The sequence below is a fragment of the Schistocerca serialis genome, chromosome 9, assembly GCF_023864345.2.
Source record: "Schistocerca serialis cubense isolate TAMUIC-IGC-003099 chromosome 9, iqSchSeri2.2, whole genome shotgun sequence".
NCBI classification, from domain to species: Eukaryota; Metazoa; Arthropoda; class Insecta; order Orthoptera; family Acrididae; genus Schistocerca; species Schistocerca serialis.
In genome coordinates this window covers 194437610-194456414 of record NC_064646.1, presented here as the reverse complement: position 1 = coordinate 194456414, position 18805 = coordinate 194437610, and the positions used below count along the sequence as shown (strand labels likewise).

Below are 18805 nucleotides of genomic sequence, written 5' to 3'. Positions count from 1 at the left end.
GGTGCGAGCTGCGAACCTGAGAACCTATTCTAAATCTCTCCTGACTATTAAATACCAGTCGGATACATTTTCTCCGTTTTCGGTGAGGCAGAGACTCCTATTTATTCCCTAGCCGTTGTACACGCTATTTGGCTGGAATAGTGTGAATATCATTGTCCTCAAATAGCTCGCAAGCGTAAGCTGTCACCGCCCAGTGCGATTCTCCATACTAGGAGATTTTGCAGTTTCCTTAAGAGTTAAGAGGATCCTGTGAACACGTGTGCACATAACGACTACCGGAATCGTCTCAGCATGGTGCTCAAGCACTTGATTTGCTGCGAGAGAAGAAGCGAATTACTCTGTCTGCACGTAACCTATATCAACTCTGTTGGCTACGCGTTCCTCTTTCTGGCCAATCAGTGTGTTCATTCTTGTTATAACGCCACCCACTAGAGTTTTTGTAGCCTATCACAGGTGTCGTTTCTTCCATAGAGCAGAGTTTCTTCTGCTACCTAATACTGAGATACACAGCTTTTTGTTCCATGCTAGTTTTAACACAGGTGGCTACAGTAAGTCAACAATACTTTGTGTTGGATTTCTCTGGGCGTTGATATGGCATCTCCCACCGTGTTCTTGTAGAAACGCTTTCTGCAGGTTTGTCGTTGAAAGCCGAGGAAATGGGCGGATTTTGCTGACAGCCTACGCAGTGGCTGTGGTGTGTCATTAAGTCGACTCTGTGTCCAGCTGTGAAGGTTTTCATGCTACATGGGATGGGCGTTGCCGTCGTAAAATTCTCCTTCCCTCAGAAATGCGTGGCGTAGCTCGGGTCGAGGAAATGACTTGGATCCAATTATTAGTGTGTTCGTGGTTAATATTCATGAAATGCCAGCTTGTTTATTCGATCTGCATATTAATGAAATTTGTACACTTTCACGTAACTATGTCGTGTGACATATCGATTTATCCAGAATTGTTTCAGGAATTCAATGTAAGGTGTGTCATTTGTTTGACACCTGACAACTTCAGTCATTTTTGGTTTACTCGCCGTTTTGTGTGTGCACGTGTGTGTAGACCTTCTATTCCATTAAACATGTCATGTAACTCTTGACAATTTTAAGTGAGGATGGCAATGTGATGAGCAAATTTTATCCCTCCTACTTCGATGCACAGATAACCCAAGAACTTCGTGATTGGGCTTCATTCTTTCTGTTATTTCTTCGTTATTGTACATATGGCATGTTACCAGTCTTCCCCTACAGCGTGCGTATAAATTCATCAGAATTTGCACATTTTAAACCGTCCATCTTTTTTAAAGGTTGACGAATCTTCATCTAGGTTATTATCAATTGGGACATGTAATATCGTCCATGCTGTTTACTTTGCTGAGTTACATGTTGGGAAATGACTGAGTATGAGGCCTCTTGTCCTCCTGTCCGCTTTATATATTTCTGAACGCCAAATTGCCGAAGGTGAGTCAGCAACATGCAAATTTAAAGACATCAGATGAGAGCCAAAGAAAAAGCGGTCAATGAGCAACCATGAGGTTAATGAGAACCACGTAGAAAGTAAAGAATTTTTTGCCATACCAAGATATTCTAGAATAATAATATACATACCAAAAAAGGTTCTGCATCACCCGGCTCCGAGAACTCCTGAAGATAGACGTTGACTGTGGCTATTGTGTCACAGACACAGTCCCTCTGACTGTTCAGAGATGTCACTAAACCCGCCAAAAGATGTAAACAATCATGCATGAGCAGAGACTATTAGATGGAGGGGCTCAGACAGCCGATCGGTTCGTCACTCCACCAGGAAGGAGGCACACGGCTCCTGTTGTCTGTAGTTCAACCATGCTTTGACGGTCAATACAGCGATTCGATCGCGACCGCATTGTTACTTAGTGCCAGGAAGGCCTCTCAACAAGAAGTGTCCATGCGTCCCGGAGGGAACCAAAGCGATGTTGTTCGGACATTGAGGAGATACAGAGAGACAAAAACTGTCGATGACATGCCTCGCTCAGGCCGCCCGAGGGTTACTACTGCAGTGGATGACGGCTACCTACGGATTATGGCTCGGAGAAACCCTGACAGCACCGCCACCATGTTGAATAATGCTTTTTGTGCAGCCACAGGACGTCGTGTTAAGACTCATTCTGCGCAAAAGGCTGCATGATGCGCAACTTCACTACTGACGTCCATGGCGAGGTCCGTCTTTGCAACCGCAACACCTCACAGCGCGGTACAGATGGGCCGAATGGGCCGCTCGGGATTGGCATCACGTTCTCTTCAGCGGTGAGTGTCGCATATTCCTTCAACCAGACAATCGTCGAATCGTCGGAGACGTGTCTGGAAGCAACCCGGTCAGGCTGAACGCCTTAGACACACTCTCCACTGAGTGCTGCAAGGTGGAGGTTCCCCGCTGTTTTGGGGTGGCATTATTTGGGGCCGACGTACGCCGCTGGTGGTCATGGAAGGCGCCGCAGCGGCTGTCAGATACGTGAATGTCATCCTCCGACAGATGGTGCAACCATATCGACAGCATATTGGCGAGGCATTCGTCTTCATGGACAATAATTCACGCCCCCCCCCCCCCCTCGTGCACAGCTTGTGAGTGAATTCCTTCAGGATAACGACATCGCTCGACTAGTGGTCAGCATGTTCTCCAGAGATGAATCCTGTCGAACATGCCTGGGATACATTGAAAAGGGCTGTTTACTGACGACATGACCCACCAACCACTTTTAGGAATATACGCCGTATCGCCGCTGAGGAGTCGGACTATTTGGACCAACAGTGCGTTGATGAACTTGTGTATAGTATGCCACGTCGATTACAGGTACCCATCAACGCAAGGCGACGTGTACAGCAATCTGGACCACCATCTTCGGAGGTCACGCTGTGTGGTTTTCATGAGCAATAAAAAGGGTGGAAGTGGGTGATGTTTATCTAGATAACTATTCCAATTTTTTGTACAGGTTCTACAACTCTTGAAACCGATGTGATGAAAAACTTTTTTGGTGTGTGTAATGATTATTATAATAATAATAATAATAATAATAATAATAATAATAATAATAATAATAATAATAATAATATAAGAAGTTTGTACAATCGCATGGGAATGAGGCATTATAGTTAATTTAGGGAGACCATCTTAAGTTTTTACTAACTATTTATTCAAGCCACGATGAGTTTCAGGATTTTAAAATCCCTTCTTTAGGTGTAAGACATGATTACACTTGGTGACACACAACATGCGGTAGGGCCTGTCAGTGTGAGAGCCCCAATCAGTGCCTGTACGCAGAAAACTCCGGCCGCCGGTCAGCCGCAAGGTAGCAAAGCCTTACTGGCAAATAAGTTATCAAATCATAGCATGTGCAGCGAAAAACAGAAAGCTCTGAGTCGATCGTAGTGCAGCTGGCAACCATTTCAGTAGTAGACAGAGGTTTACAGTTATTACGGAGAGGGCACTACAAAACACGTTACCAGCCATTCAATTTGCATACCAGCAAGCATTCAAAGAGAGAGCGTGTAATTTTAGGGCAATATTTATAGTGTACTGCAGCACATTAGCACATTATTATTGGTCACCATTGAGTAAGAGATTCTCTGGTTCTACTCCCATACCCAACTATACTCCTATTCCCGATACAAATTAATACTTGCTGCTGACAAACTACAGTATTAGTGTTCGGCGACTTGGAATGCAGTTTTGTTTATACTGGTGTTCACCAGAATCCGCAAATGACGTGTGTAAACATGTAAGAATGATTATTGCTGTAAATGTAGTTCAAATATTCTGTGGTTGCTTTGTTTGGTCAAACTTGTATACAAATCAGTGCGACTCCGTGGTGGTGTATTTCCGGCAGTTAGGCAGAAGGCGTCATTGAAGTTGGCGGAGTTCCTTCATGTTGGGCCTCCCACCGAAACCGAAAGGCACAGTACAGGTTACCGCTTCAAAACGTTGTATACAGTTTTGATAACTGCCTAGAACAGTACTAATCTTTTTCCTTCCGACAGGTGCAACAAAACTATGTTAAAAACAATCCTGCTGTAAGAAAATTCGCATCTGATCATTATATCAAAGGTTGAAAATATCGCTTCAGCCGAAAATTTCTTTTATCATCACGACCGGTTTCGGGCTCTCTTGAACCCATTCTCGTGTGTCGCACTGGAAATAGCACGAGATGGGAGATAATTTTCACACTGCGAAACGCACAAAAAATTTCATAAAATGTTTTCAAAACATTACGGAGCCGTCGGTCGAGCTAGGTGATCTGAAATACATGTCAACGCGAAAGTGTCACTAGACAGAACTACGGACGACTGCCTGGGTAGGGAAACATACAATTAATGCCAGAACACTTACACTGTGCTGTGGCTCCCGAGCGCCGCGGTGGAAGTGTACTAGGCACCGTGTGCTACCTATGAGCGCAGAACAGGGAGTAGCGGAAGCGAACGAAGTAGCAAATCGTTAAACCAGAGTGGCAAAAGTGCTTCTATCTATTGACGGAGAGAACAACGCGGGGCCAGTAGCCTGGCCGTTCAAAATTTGAATTAATGGTTTACATTTAAAATGCGATATTTTCAACCTCTGTTAAGTTACTTACAGCGTCGTCACGAACGGTGACGTAAATTTTAGTGAACTGATAGTCTGTGCTGAAAAGTACTGTTAAAATTAGCCGGATATTCCGTGATATTGCAGTACGTGCTCATCAAAGATGAGTCTCTATCATTTGCTGGTGTTTGTGAGCCTCATTCTAAAGCTCGAGTAGCAGAATTAATGTTGATAATATCGGAGGGTAAAAACTGTAGAAGATATGGTTCAAACGGCTCTGAGCACTGTGGGACTTAGCTTCCGATGTCATCAGTCCCCTATAACTTAGAACTACTTAAACCTAACTAACCTAAGGACATCACACAACACCGTCATCACGAGGCAGAGAAAATCCCTGACCCCGCCGGGAATCGAACCCGGGCGCGGGAAGCGAGAACGCTACCGCACGACCACGAGCTGCGGACTGAGGACGTGGGATGAAAGCGCCACTTTGAGATAAGATGTCTGGCACAGAATAGGAAAAATGTCATTTGGTATGACAGTGATAAAACTCAAACATGGTTTCCAGGTTAATACCTCAAATGCAATGGTAATGAAGTACACTTTAACTGGTAGAGTATATCATCTGAGGTTTTAAGATCTATTGGAGGATGACGATATTCACCATAAGTGAACGAGAATAATTCCGAAGAATTACGCGAAATTTCGTAGTATAAACTGCAGCCCATATATAATTCGCGTCCATGTCATAACCAGATGTTACTTGATCAAATTTTGGCAATTTGTTACCAAAGTTCACATCAGTTTTACAACTTTTGTCGCATCTTCTCAAAAACCATGCATTTTTCGAATTGTTACGACGTTGTTGTAGCGGATGAGAGAGAGAGAGAGAGAGAGAGAGAGAGAGAGAGAGAGAGAGAGAATGGTAAAGCAGATAACCGGTTTCGGCCGTTACAAGCTATCCTCAGATCCCATTTTAGTGACGACGCAACCGTTCTCGGCCACAAACCTCCAAAAATCTGAGTCTGAAGATGTCTAACATCAGAAACCGGTAAACACCATTATTACGCAGATATAAATCAGATAAATAACTTTAAAAATATTAAATTGGGAATATAATTGTCATGCGGCTACAGCCATTAGACATGGCTAGTTGAAGGAATTTGAACGAAGAGAGATTGATGAAACCAGCCATTGCACGGTTCGGGTAATTACGGACTGGATCGTAATCACATTTGGCAAAGACCATTCCCTTACTGTTTCCGCACGAACACGTCGGCGAGTAGTTCACATTTAATCGTTCCAAACTCTTAACCAGGATTTTGAAAATGTTGGTACTCTGGAAGCTTTGTTTCACGTCTCCGTCTTTCGGCGCGAAACCACTCGGGAAATTTTCACTCCTCTTAAGAGCGGGATATTCGGTCCCGCCGTCTCCCCCCCCCCCCCCCCTCCCCCATTCCGACGCCGGTGGTCTCCTATAGCCGTCGGCAGTGCGCCGTCAAAGCGGCGGCCGATGTTTTAATAATCTAGTTAGCGGCGCTGTAACTGTTTCCGAACTAATGGGCCGGAAACAAGCCGATAATCCGGCCCGCAGGACGTCTGCTGCCGCACCGCGACGCGCCTTACCAAACTTTCCGCCTCGGCGGTCGCGAAAATTACGCCCGCACGGCGCGCATGCGCGCAGAGTGAATCTGTGCGTTCGCCCGACTCGGCCGCGTTTCACAGAACCCTCCCATCCGTGACCGCCTGTTAATTGAGGAGAGGAAAAAAATTAAAAAAAAAACTGATAGGTGCTGGTTGGCAATATTGGCAGAAATTTTATACCTAATCAATGTATGCATGGATCTGAAAGTATTTTTCACTCAGAATACGATGCAAATGCGATCACAGGTATAAACAGTGGGGCAAGAGACTTGTTTCTGGCTTACCAGGGTGGTGGTGAATCACTGAGGTTTGTAGGGTGTAGTAATTCAAGAAGAGGAAGTTAAACGATAGTTATTACAATGGAGTCGTGTTAAGGAGTAAACCTGATTCAAAACCTATACTTGTCATCCCCATTTGGACTTCATATGGTTCCTATCTAAGAGTTCCAGCAGACACGGTTCTCTCCGACAACCCTAACAAAGTAGTTTCCCCTTCCATTCTTGTTAAACTCTTTGCCTAGTATTAAACGAGCTTTATGTTAATGATACATGCAGACTTTAACTTACCTCCTATGGTTAACTAGACGTAACAATTTGTATCGAAATAAAATCTTCACATCGGCTCAGTCACAGGCAAAGCAGGAGTAACAGGTGACCTCCAACATACACAAAGGAGGGCAGCACGAATGGCCACTTATGTCAGTCCCATTGAAGAGCGCGATGGAAATGCTGAAAATCTGAACTTAAAGAAGCTTGAAGATGGAAGTTAACCATCATGAAAAAGTCTGTTTAAAAATTCTCTAGAAACAATGTTGAGGATGCTGGCATCTTACCTACTACTCTGACACTGACAAAAAATTACGTAAATTTGCAAGGGCACAGAGGCATTTAAAAAGCCGTACTTCCTATGTGAATGGAAAGCAACGAAACCTTAACACTTGTACAGTGGCAAATACCCTCTGCCTTGCACTACAATCGTCTGCTGAGTATGAATGTAGGTACAGCTTAAGGTATTTCCCTTCTTGTCCCTCCCTCCTCCACCCTACATGTGGCATCTACCAAATAATAAATTGTGTACAGTTACACAACACTAGCTTTAGCCTGCAGAACATGAGCAGTGCGAGCTTCAGACACATCAACAGCACACACAGCTGAAATCAGGCATCGATGTTGAAAACTAAGAGTTACAAAACTCGTAAATCATTTATTTGGTGAATAAAGGGGTGATATCCCATGCCAGTGACATTGGGAAGTCAATAATTTGGTACATGGAAGAGATAAGTTTCTGGCAAGTTTAACAATCTCCGCACAGAAGACCACGTCAAAGAACATTCAGGCCGGTATTAACGTCTATTTTTCATTCTTATCACGTTGTCAACACCGTTTTTACTTATCAGTGTCAAATTGATTTAGTCATTTAAGTGGGTGGGATGTCAGAAAAAATAAATTATTTCAAACCAGCAAGCAAACACCCTCTATTCTGCGCAAAGTAAAAAGTCCATTCGCGATCATATTCCTCTCGAAAGCATAGAGTTTTTGTAAAATTACCTGCATGTACCAATAAAAGTTAAGAGACGTGAAACCCCTGAATTTGCCGGCCGCGGTGGCCGAGCGGTTCTAGGCGCCCAGTCCGGAACCGAGCGACTGCTACGGTCGCAGGTTCGAATCCTGCCTCGGGCATGGATGAGTGTGATGTCCTTAGGTTAGTTAGGTTTAAGTAGTTCTAAGTTCTAGGGGACTGATGACCACAGATGTTAAGTCCCATAGTGCTCAGAGTCATTTGAACCATTTTGAACCCCGGAATTTGGAGTCAGTCTGATATTTCGACGTTTATTTTCAAAACTCGACAGAGGTACGACGTCTTTGGGCTGATGAAGTATGTGCAATAAATATGAATTAACTGCGTGACATCAATCCTGTACCTAAATCCTGCAGAGAACAGGTATCATAATGTTTTGCCTCATCACTTAGTACTGTGAAATCAACTGATAGTAAAATCTAATCCAGCTCACACAGTGATATTCCCTTTACCACTGACTATAGAAATAGGGATGGGGAGATGACTCATTCTTAGTGTGATTACCGAGCAGCTGTTGCAGGAAAACACGTGGGCTACACTGCACGTAGTGGTTTCAAAGTTAATTGCTGTACAGCGAGGCAAAATGTTCGCTCAGTTGCTCTACAGATCAAAAGCTCAAACCAGTTTATAAATGTTGTTGAACTGTATGACGTGAAAATGAACATAATCGGATGAATGTTCGACCGCAGAATTAGTATGGTTCACATAAAAATAGGGACTGTACATAGTTAGTAATACGGTCGGTTATAAGCAAAGAGAAAGCTGTGTGTGTGTGTGTGTGTGTGTGTGTGTGTGTGTGTGTGTGTGTGTGTGTGTGTGTGTGCGCGCGCGCGCCCAGAGACTACTATTTGTATAGCAGCTAAGAGCGTAACGGTGAGGAAAAATACTTAACAAATTTCACTGTGTGTGTGTGTGTGTGTGTGTGTGTGTGTGTGTGTGTGTGTGTGTCACACACATCTTAGTGATAAACATGTACAGATAAGTTCTTTCTTGGCATCTGAAACTGCGAAATATTTGACATGCGGAGCCAAATGAATCACGGATACTGTTTCAAGAGGATACGATTCACGTCTTACTTAGTGTCGGAACGTAAAAACCCGATTTTTCTTTCTTTCTTTCTTTCTTTCTTTCCTTCCTTCCTTCCAAATTTTTAGTATTGAAATATAACCTTCCTCGGTACAATAATCCTAACTCGTTAAATTGGTGAGATCCGCACTCTGACAGAGGCGTTAAAGCTGCTCGAAACTCTTGTTGTCTGCTCGATTACCGTAGCAGTCTCCTGGTACAGAATAATGGATACTGTTGTGCAACTGCACTGATTGTGTGGAGAAACTGTTTTGACATTAAATGGTACTATCGTGGCTGCAGTCTGAAACTAACTTCGTAGCTGTCGAATAAACAAGACTGTTAATCTGTTTCTTGGGAATTACAATGAAAATACACCAATGAGACAAAAAGTATGACCACCTGTTTAATAGAATGTTGGTCCACTATGCAAACACAATATAGCAGCGATTCAGCGTGGTATGGATTTTACAAGTCCTTGACAGGATTCCACGAGCACGGGATCGCTCGACACGAAAATTAGTCTACTTTCTTTACTTTCATTCGCTTATGTCGTATGGTATTACATTTTAGGGTAACTCTTCAAATTCTGAAGGGATATTTTTGGCTCAAAAACGGGGCGGTTCGACCAATAGGTGGTGTAAGTTTACGAACCTGTTGTCGACCCCTGTTCACGAGTCTGGGTATTTTGACAATGGTCTCTCAATATATGTATTCCTTACTGTCAGTTCTTGTTAACAATATTGTCTTATTCCCAAGAATAAGCAGCTTTCACTCGGTTAATACGCGGCAGAAATCAAACCTGCATTTGGCTCGGACTTACTTAACTCTTGTGCAGAAAGTGTGCAGTATACTGCTGCATCCATTTTCAATAAGCTACCACTCCAATTCAAAAATCTTAGCAGTAATCCATGCTCTTTCAAATCAAAACTGAAGACTTTCCTCACGGGTCACTCCTTCTATTCTGTCAAGAGTTTCTTGAAAAATTAAGCTGATTCTTATTGTATTGTCGATTGCGTTTACTTACTCATGGACGGACTTTTTCGGGGTTCACAAACATTTATTACTTTTATGTTGTAATTTCATGTACTGACACGTTCCATGACCACCTCAATTTGCTCCTCAATTTGGTCCTATGGAACTTGACGTGTAAATAAATTAATAAATGTATGTGGCACCAGATGTCTACGCACAGGTCAAACAATTGCATAAAATTACGGGATGGTGTGTGATTGGACATAAAACTGGCGCCCGACAGGTGATCTAGTGTGTACAGATCTGGCATATTTGAGGGCCAAGTCGTCAATGTCAGTTCACTATAATGCCCTTCAAACCACTGCAGCAAGATTCAGATCTTGCAACACAGGCAGTTATCCTGCTGGAGCATGTCATCTCCGCACGGAGAGACAAAGCATGAAGCGATGCAGGTAGTCCGCAATAATGTTCGCTTAGTTATCAGCTGTCATGATGCGTTCGTTTACTTCCACAGATCGCATGGAAACACACAGTGATATAATCCACTGCATAATTCTGCCCTCAGCGGCCTGCATCTGTGGAGCACTGCATGTTTCGTGCAGCCGTTCGACTGGATGACGCCGTGCAACGACCCAACCATTGATCTGGCGTAACAAGGAAACCTATTCATTCGACAAATGACACGTTTCTGTTCAGCTACGGTGAAACCTCAGTGATAATGTGCCCACTGCAATCACAAATGACGATGTCGTTGGGTCAAGACATGAATTCGTAGCGTTCGCGTGACATGGAGGTGCATGTTCCACAATGACCTTTGAACGGTGTGCTTCGAAACACTTCTGCCTGCTCCAGCATCGCAGTCTGTCGTCAGACATGCCACAGAGGTTTACACAGTGGCAGATCGTCCGACCTTGAACTTTTGTGATGAGGCGTGGTCGTTATTTTACAATCTTTCAACCACTTTCCATAGATGCTCACGACTGTAGTACGCCAACAGGCGACCAGTTTCGCCGTTTCAGATATTATTATTTCCAGTCGCAGCGCCACTACTGCTTACATCAGTGGCTTTCTGCATTTGTGGTCCCTCTCTTACATTGTTTCCTTAATGCGTCACGTGCCCGCCACACCACCAGGAAGCACTCAACCTCGTGGTGAGCAGTGGTCACAATATTTTGGCTCATCAGTGTGTATGGACCTGGAGTATAACATTGTTTAGTATTTTACTATCACGAAATACATCAACATAATGCACTGTAAAGTGCTATGGTTTACCTTAAGTGTAGAAAAAGACAATCCTCTTCCAATGGAATGTTAACAGACAATTCACTGCGATCAGTAAATTTAACATGAAGTGTACAGCTATGCTGAGACGATAAAACAGAACTTGCTTCGAAACAAGGAAAGACGTAACAATTTAACCCAAACTCTGTTTTATCACGTAGGACTGAAGGCCACCAACGAAAGAAGGCCTTCAGAAGATTAATTACACTACTGGCCATTGAAATTGCTACACGAAGAAGAAATGCAGATAAACGGGTATTCATTGGACAAATACATTATTCTAGAACAGACATGTGATTACATTTTCACGCAATTTGGGTGTATAGATCCTGAGAAATCAGTACCCAGAACAACCACCTCTGGCCGTAATAACGGCCTTGATACGCCTGGGCATTGAGTCAAACAGAGCTTCGATGGCGTGTACAGATACAGCTGCCCATCCAGCTTCAACACGATACCACAGTTCATCATGAGTAGTGACTGGCGTATTGTGACGAGCCAGTTGATCGGTCACCATTGACCAGACGTTTCCAATTGGTGAGACATCTGGAGAATGTGGTGGCCAGGGCAGCAGTCGAACATTTTCTGTATCCAGAAAGGCCCGTACGAGACCTGCAACATGCGGTCGTGCATTATCCTGCTGAGATGTAGGGTTTCGCAGGGATCGAATGAAGGGTAGAGCAACGGGTCGTAACACATCTGAAATGAAACGTCCACTGTTCAAAGTGCCGTCAATGCGAATAAGAGGTGACAGAGACGTGTAACCAATGGCACCCCATACCATCACGCCGTGTGATACGCCAGTATGACGATGACGAATACACGCTTCCAATATGCGTTCACCGCAATGTCGCCAAACACGGATGCGACCATCATGATGCTGTAAACAGAACCTGGATCCAGCATGGCGTTCCGTATTACCCTCTTGAACCCATAGATTCCATATTCTGCTAAGTCATCGGATCTCGACCAACGCGAGCAGCAATGTCGTGATACGATAAACCGCAATCACGGCAGGCTACATTCCGACCTTTATCAAAGTCGGTAATGTGATGGTACGCATTTCTCCTCCTTACATGAGGCATCACAATGACGTTTCACCAGGCAACGCCGGTCAACTGCTGTTTGTGTATGAGAAATCGGTTGGAAACTTTCCTCATGTCAGGACATTGTAGGTGTCGCCACCGGCGCCAACCTTGAGTGAATGCTCTGAAATGCTAATCATTTGCATATCACAGCATCATATTCCTGTCGGTTAAATTTCGCGCCTGTAGCATGTCATCTTCGTGGTGTGGCAATTTTAATGGACTAGGGTTGGGTCGTTTGTAGAACACTCCCCGCTGCCTGATGAGCCACGGGACGCTCCACTCAGCTCACTCACTTCCACTCTGACAGTCTCTCACCTTGTTTCATTGTAATTTGTCTTACTGGTGTTCATTCCGTATTTAACCTTTTCAGTTTTGCCATTGCGGGTCTCATCCTTACATGGTAAAAAGGAATTATTTGCGCCACTATACTGTCTTACTGCTGCGTCGGATCGCGGGTACCAGATGTCGGGGATGTGCTTCTCGCTGCAGAGAGAGAGAGAGAGAGAGAGAGAGAGAGAGAGAGAGAGAGAGAGAGAGAGAGAGTGAGTGTGAGTGTTAAATATAGAGACAAGTGAGGTCAATGAAACGTGTAGCCTGCAGACCAGCCGACCCAAATACTTCTCTCTAGAAATTAGTTCTTCTATTATCCAACATCTATTCGAATGTCTAGATTTTCGATTTTACTATTATTACACACTATGCATGGGGGCTTAATTAAATAAATTTGAAAATACTTTTTATTTTTCGTAGCTGTCTGTCCGATTACGCTATGTCTCGTAAACGGTTGGCCCTGACTAGTATTATTACGCTATCTGACTGCAAAGAACAACAACAAAGAATGAAATGAAAATTTTCGTTAACACAGTTAATTAAGTCCCCAGCAACTATAAAACCTACTAAACCAAAGCACAAGTGTAATTGTTCTGTGTGTGGGAGTGTGACTCAACGTACACATCTGGCACGGTTCTTCTCCAACAAGACAAGAATTTTTAAATACCAATTATACTGAAGTGATAAAAGAAAATTAGAAATACTATAATTGCTCAAGGAAAGCAGAATTACACTCTAATACAAGAACACACGCCAGATGCTTTTTTGACTGAACCTGTAATGACGCATTATTTAGGACACTGAAATAATTTAAAAAAAAAAAGAAACGGAGTTTGTTACCTCATTTATATTGATGAAAATCACTCTAATCCTTACAATATATCTCCACACCGACTCTCTACTACCACATCTCAACAAGACTCTTCAGTATCACATCTCAGCAAGCACAGCCTACTAGCACATCTCAACAAACACTCCTCACTACAACATCTCAGCACTGACTACCCCGAGTGCTCGACAGGCACTGACTACTACGAGCTCTCGACAAGCACTGTGGAGGCGGCTTAATAATACTCTTTGGCGCAATCTCTGGCGCAGTGGCTCAGTGTAGCCACCTTTCAACTATCATGATTGTATCAGATTTCATGCTGATACCACTAACTCCATACGTACAGGATGGCTGTAATTAAGCTGACGTCGTTTAACGTGATGCAAAGCGGGCTGCATGCATCGCAGGACGCTCGAACCTCGGAGGTATGTTCATTAACCGGTGCGCTAACAAAGTACGCTGAGAAAATGCTTGCACTTCCTGCCACCAGGTAAAAGCAGTCAGCATGTGATGTGAGTTATAGGAAAAGAAGAGGAACGATCAAACACATGGTAACAGTGGTTCTGGCACGTCTAGTAGGACATTGTTACAAATTACAACATGCGATCAGTATGGTCTTCAGACTCAGCAACAGGCTGCATCCGTAACGCGGCATGGTAGGTAGTTGGTATCAATATCTTCGGTGTAATCAGTGATGAGTCGTCATAGCTATCCTTCACATCAGGGAGAGTCCGGATTCATCCCTGATACAGAAAATATTTGAGATATCCCCACGTCCAGAAGTCACATCAATTTAGGTTGGGGCATCTGTAAGGCAGCACATCTTCAATTTTCTAGATATGATAGGCTTTTAGAAGCCTGTAGAATCTGACGTTACATAAAATTATTTCAGACGAACGCTGCACGATAGGCTATAGCTACAGCAGCCTCAGCGTCATCTGCACATCATCATTCACCTCTTCCTTACAATTTCTTGATATTCATTACCCCGTTCATTGATGTCAGTGCAGCGCTGCTAGTGCTGCCTTTCTGGTACAGTTATTCATCAGCAGCACACGGCTATTTTTCTCAACGGTCATTACGTTTCGTATGGAAAACTTAACGTTCCTTCACCTTTCACACCAACAGCCACCTCACAAAAGAAATAAACACGCTTCGACAAGCAACGAGCAACATACTGACACCGAAAGTATTTCAGATTCGCATCACTTACAGCGTAATTTTTTTTACCTGGTGGCAGAGGCTAGAATTACTGTTTTCAGCATACTTCGCAAGGGCACCGGTTAATGAACAGACCTATGGTGTTGTGATGTATACAACCCGTATTGCAGCATTCGGAACACCGTCAGCTTCATTATAACCACCTAGGGCTGTCACATGAACTATGGACGAATTTTTTGTGTCTGTTTTAAATGCCGACAGGAGGCAAGCCTTTTTTCTACAGACACACTTAATTTCCATTTCAGATAAAACCATTAAAAGAAAACTGATGACATTCTGTGTTGCGTCAGGACTACTGTCCAATTTAATTTGACACAGGTATTGTTTTTGTGTGGCTAGTTCATACTGTTAGTTCCGAGACCAACTGCTACATTAATATACTACTAACGTATGAATAGATATGCTGAGAATGGGTATGACATTTTTTGATGATTGTTGCTGAAGTTACATGGTTTATGGTTTTCATTTTAGAAAGAGCTATTCGTATAACAATACAACAAGCATTAGCTAGGGCTTTGTGGACCCTGCTGTTTAGAACCTAACAATTTTACATCCATCCACCCATTTTACTGTTTAGTCCTTAACTCTCAAGCAACCAAAACTGAGAACTACCTAGAATAAGCTTAATCAGTTGATCATAGAACGAAACATAATTTTAGATATCTCAGTTTCTGCTAGAAAACAAACTTTGCGTGAAGTTTGAGCAGTGCAAACACGATATACAAAAATTAAAGATATGAGATTGATTTTTCGTTACTGTTACACATACTTTGGAACACTCCTATACCATCCAGAAACCGTCTCCTATTTCAAGCAGAAAAAACTCTAGTTACTTAAATGTTTTACATCAGACCTCTGCTGTCGTTCAGTAAACACGATGATATCCGAGACATTAGGTTAGAGATGCAAAATCATTATCAGGCTGCATCATATATCCGTCGTTACTTTCTCTGCGCCCAGCCTTGGGAATGGCCATAAGTTTGAATAGACTTCCTTCCTCTATCAGAGGAAACTTGTCAGGTTAATCAGGATGCTCTCTCCTTTGGCGACTTTCTAGCTATTCAATTAGTAGTTAACATAAAGTTGATTCAGTTAAGATACTTGCAGCAACTTGACATGTGTAGATACTAGAGCTCATTTGCTTTTGGTCATTTTAATGTAACTTCTGTTTGTTACAGCCATGACCCCAATCAATCACAAAGCCGTTCATCTTTCAAACTGTATCTGTGGCCAGTGCCGTGCTCCTTCTGCCTTAACAAAGCGTTGTGAAGGCTCTAACCGTAATTGGTTCTAGCGGCCAGGCCAACACGCTTGCATCCGGCATTCAGTCACGCTATGTTTGTCATTCTCCACCCCAATAGCAAAAACTTAATTCTGTTAAATTGTAGTGGTTTGCTTACAAGGGAACCTCCCCATCGCACCCCCCCTCAGATTTAATTATAAGTTGGCACAGTGGATAGGCCTTGAAAAACTGAACACAGATCAATCGAGGAAACAGGAAGAAGTTGTATGGAACTATGAAAAAAATCAGTAAAATATACAAACTGAACAGTCCATTCGAAGATACGCGACATTAAGGACACAGGGAGTCAAGCAGCGCCGTCGTCCCGTGGTTAGCGAGAGCAGCTACGGTTCAAGTCTTCCCTCGAGTGAAAATTTTAATTTTTTATTTTCAGTTTGTGACACTCTTCTGTTTTCTGTAAGCGTAGGCTTCCGCGGCCGTTGTCTTCTTCAATAAAATTCTTCAGGGTATCAGACCGCATCGTCATAATTTAAAATGCGCCAACGTTTCGGCCAGCGTTGCAGCTAGCCTTCATCAGGGCCTTACGTTAACTGCTAAATGAACACACTTGGTTCCTTAAATAGCTGCACGAGAAAACCGTGTCGTTACTTGATTGACTGTATGGGCAGGAAATCCACGGAAACATCAAGAAGTTAGAAGCACTGCGTTTAAAAAGATGTAAACTGCTGAATGACCTTGCTTTTTTGAAGAGATGCAGAGACACGAGTGTTGTGCCGTATTCTTTGCGGTTGACCTCTCACATAAAAACGAACAAGGCGAGGAATATCTGTGTTAAAGCCAGTAAAGCATTGCTACGGGAAAGGATCCGCCACATCCGCATAAGTCTCGATGCTCACAACATGAATTTGTGTGATCTGCACCTATTTCTGGCCGGAAAACTTCAGATGGAAGACTGGGATAAAGTCGACAGGTTAACCTTTCAGCAAGCATCAAGGACCAGCAATAGTATTACTAACCGCCAGATGAGAAAGTACGACAAACTACAACAGAGAGCCACGGACGAAACATTGACGCTGGACAGGCGACGGACAGTGGTCAACCTCTCCAGCCACACCTTGAGCGAAGCAACCACAGCAATTCTGGCCAAGGGGATGAATTTCGCAGTCGCACCTAAGCGAGTTCCAAAAGAAGATATCATAGAATCCGTAGAGGCTTCGGTACGTCATCTGCCACAGGCCGAGGCGGAGAAGATCCGGCAGGACACGGTCAGAGTTCTGAATAAAGCCAAGCCACCGAAGCAAAACATCACCTGTTCGCTATTCGTCCGTCTCCTCCAATGGGGTGGATTAATATAAAGACTAATAGAAAACAGCTATTTCAGCCAATGGCAGATAATAAAGGACACACCAATAAAGCATACCTTTCACCCCTCCTCCTCCTCCTCCCTTTTACAGCCAATCAAGTAACGACACGGTTTTCTCGTGCAGCTATTTAAGGAACCAAGTGTGTTCATTTAGCAGTTAACGTAAGGTCCTGATGAAGGCTAGCTGCAACGCTGGCCGAAACGTTGGCGCATTTTAAATTATGACGATGCGGTCTGATACCCTGAAGAATTTTATCTTCTGCTTTCATCGTTTTTTGGGAGTGATTACCACATCCACAAGAAAACCTAAATCGGACAAGGTAGAAGAATCTTTTTACCCATTCGCTAAGTGTACAAGTTAGGTGGGTCGACAACATATTCCTGTCATGTGACGCACATGCCGTCACCAGTGTCGTATAGAATATATCAGACGTGTTTTCGGTTCCCATTGGAGAGGCACGTCCTTTCGTCTACTAATCGCACGATTTTGCTGTGCGGTCGCAAAACACAGACACTAAACTTATTACAGTGAACAGAGACGTCAATGAACGAACGGACAGATCATAACTTTGCGAAAATAAAGTAAAATTTTCAGTCAAGGGAAGACATGAACCCAGGACCTCTCGTTCCGCAACTACTCACGCTGACCACAGGACCGCGGCGCTCCTGAGCACACGTTCTCCTTGATGTTGCTTATTTTGCGCATGGACTACTCAGTTTGTATATTTTAATAATTTTTTTCACGGTTTCACACAACTACTTCCTGTTTTCTCGATTGATCTGTGTTCAGTTTTCCAAGGCCTATTAATTGTGCCAACTTATAACTAAATCTGAGGGGGGTCCGATGGGGAGGTTCCCTTGTTAGAAAGAAACTTTTCCTGTATCTTCGAAACATTGCTGCTGTGAACTGACAGTGACTCATGTCCACAGGTGTAATACTTGTCCTGGTGCTTTTGATCGTGAGCTCACTGGGCGCTTACATCATGTGGACCACTGACATCCTTGGAGACACCGTTAACGACGTAAGTATGAATTTTGTTTCTAGAATGTTTAGATTATAGGGTAAGTAACGGTACATTCTTCAAACACGATTTTTCTTGGACAATTGAAGCCTCAGGCACTCAACGCTAGACAAGGTGCTCCTTTTGTTGTCAGAATATTATAAAATTTGAACGCTGGCTCGCATTATTGAGTTGGACTGAAAAAAGCTAATAATCGAACAGGATATTTCTTAAAGTAATGGAAGGGGAAATACGAAACCTTCATCGTGCTGTGACCGAAATGTAAAGATGCTACATTCTCAGTAAGTTTCATAGCATCCTCTGATGTTGTACAGCGACAAGATAGATTTTCTGTAGTACACCATTTCGGTAACGGTGCGTAAATGCCTCACGATGAAGCCGTAAAAGACTTCGAAATAGACTGCGAATAAACTGCTAACACAACTGGGAGCAAAGTTAGTACAATAGTGGTGTTGTCGCTTCATTACAATCAGGTAACATACTCGGTCGTTCTTTGATATGAATAAATTACGCATCGAATGGTGAGGCATCAGCTATTATTACTTAAGATAATATACTGCATATAGCATGTAATGGGATGTATATAATATGTAATATAAAATATGTAATGTATAACGTAAAATCCATAAT

General features: G+C 43.2%; 1 protein-coding gene across 1 annotated transcript in view; it reads left to right on the top strand.

Moving 5' to 3' along the window:
• The window catches only part of LOC126419253 (lysosome membrane protein 2-like), a 384735-nt gene that overhangs the window by 136000 nt on the left and 229930 nt on the right, over positions 1–18805 (top strand). The window contains exon 3 of the mRNA XM_050086410.1: positions 18084–18175. Within this exon, the coding sequence (XP_049942367.1) occupies positions 18084–18175 (92 nt within the window). The remainder of the gene's footprint in view (positions 1–18083; positions 18176–18805) is intronic.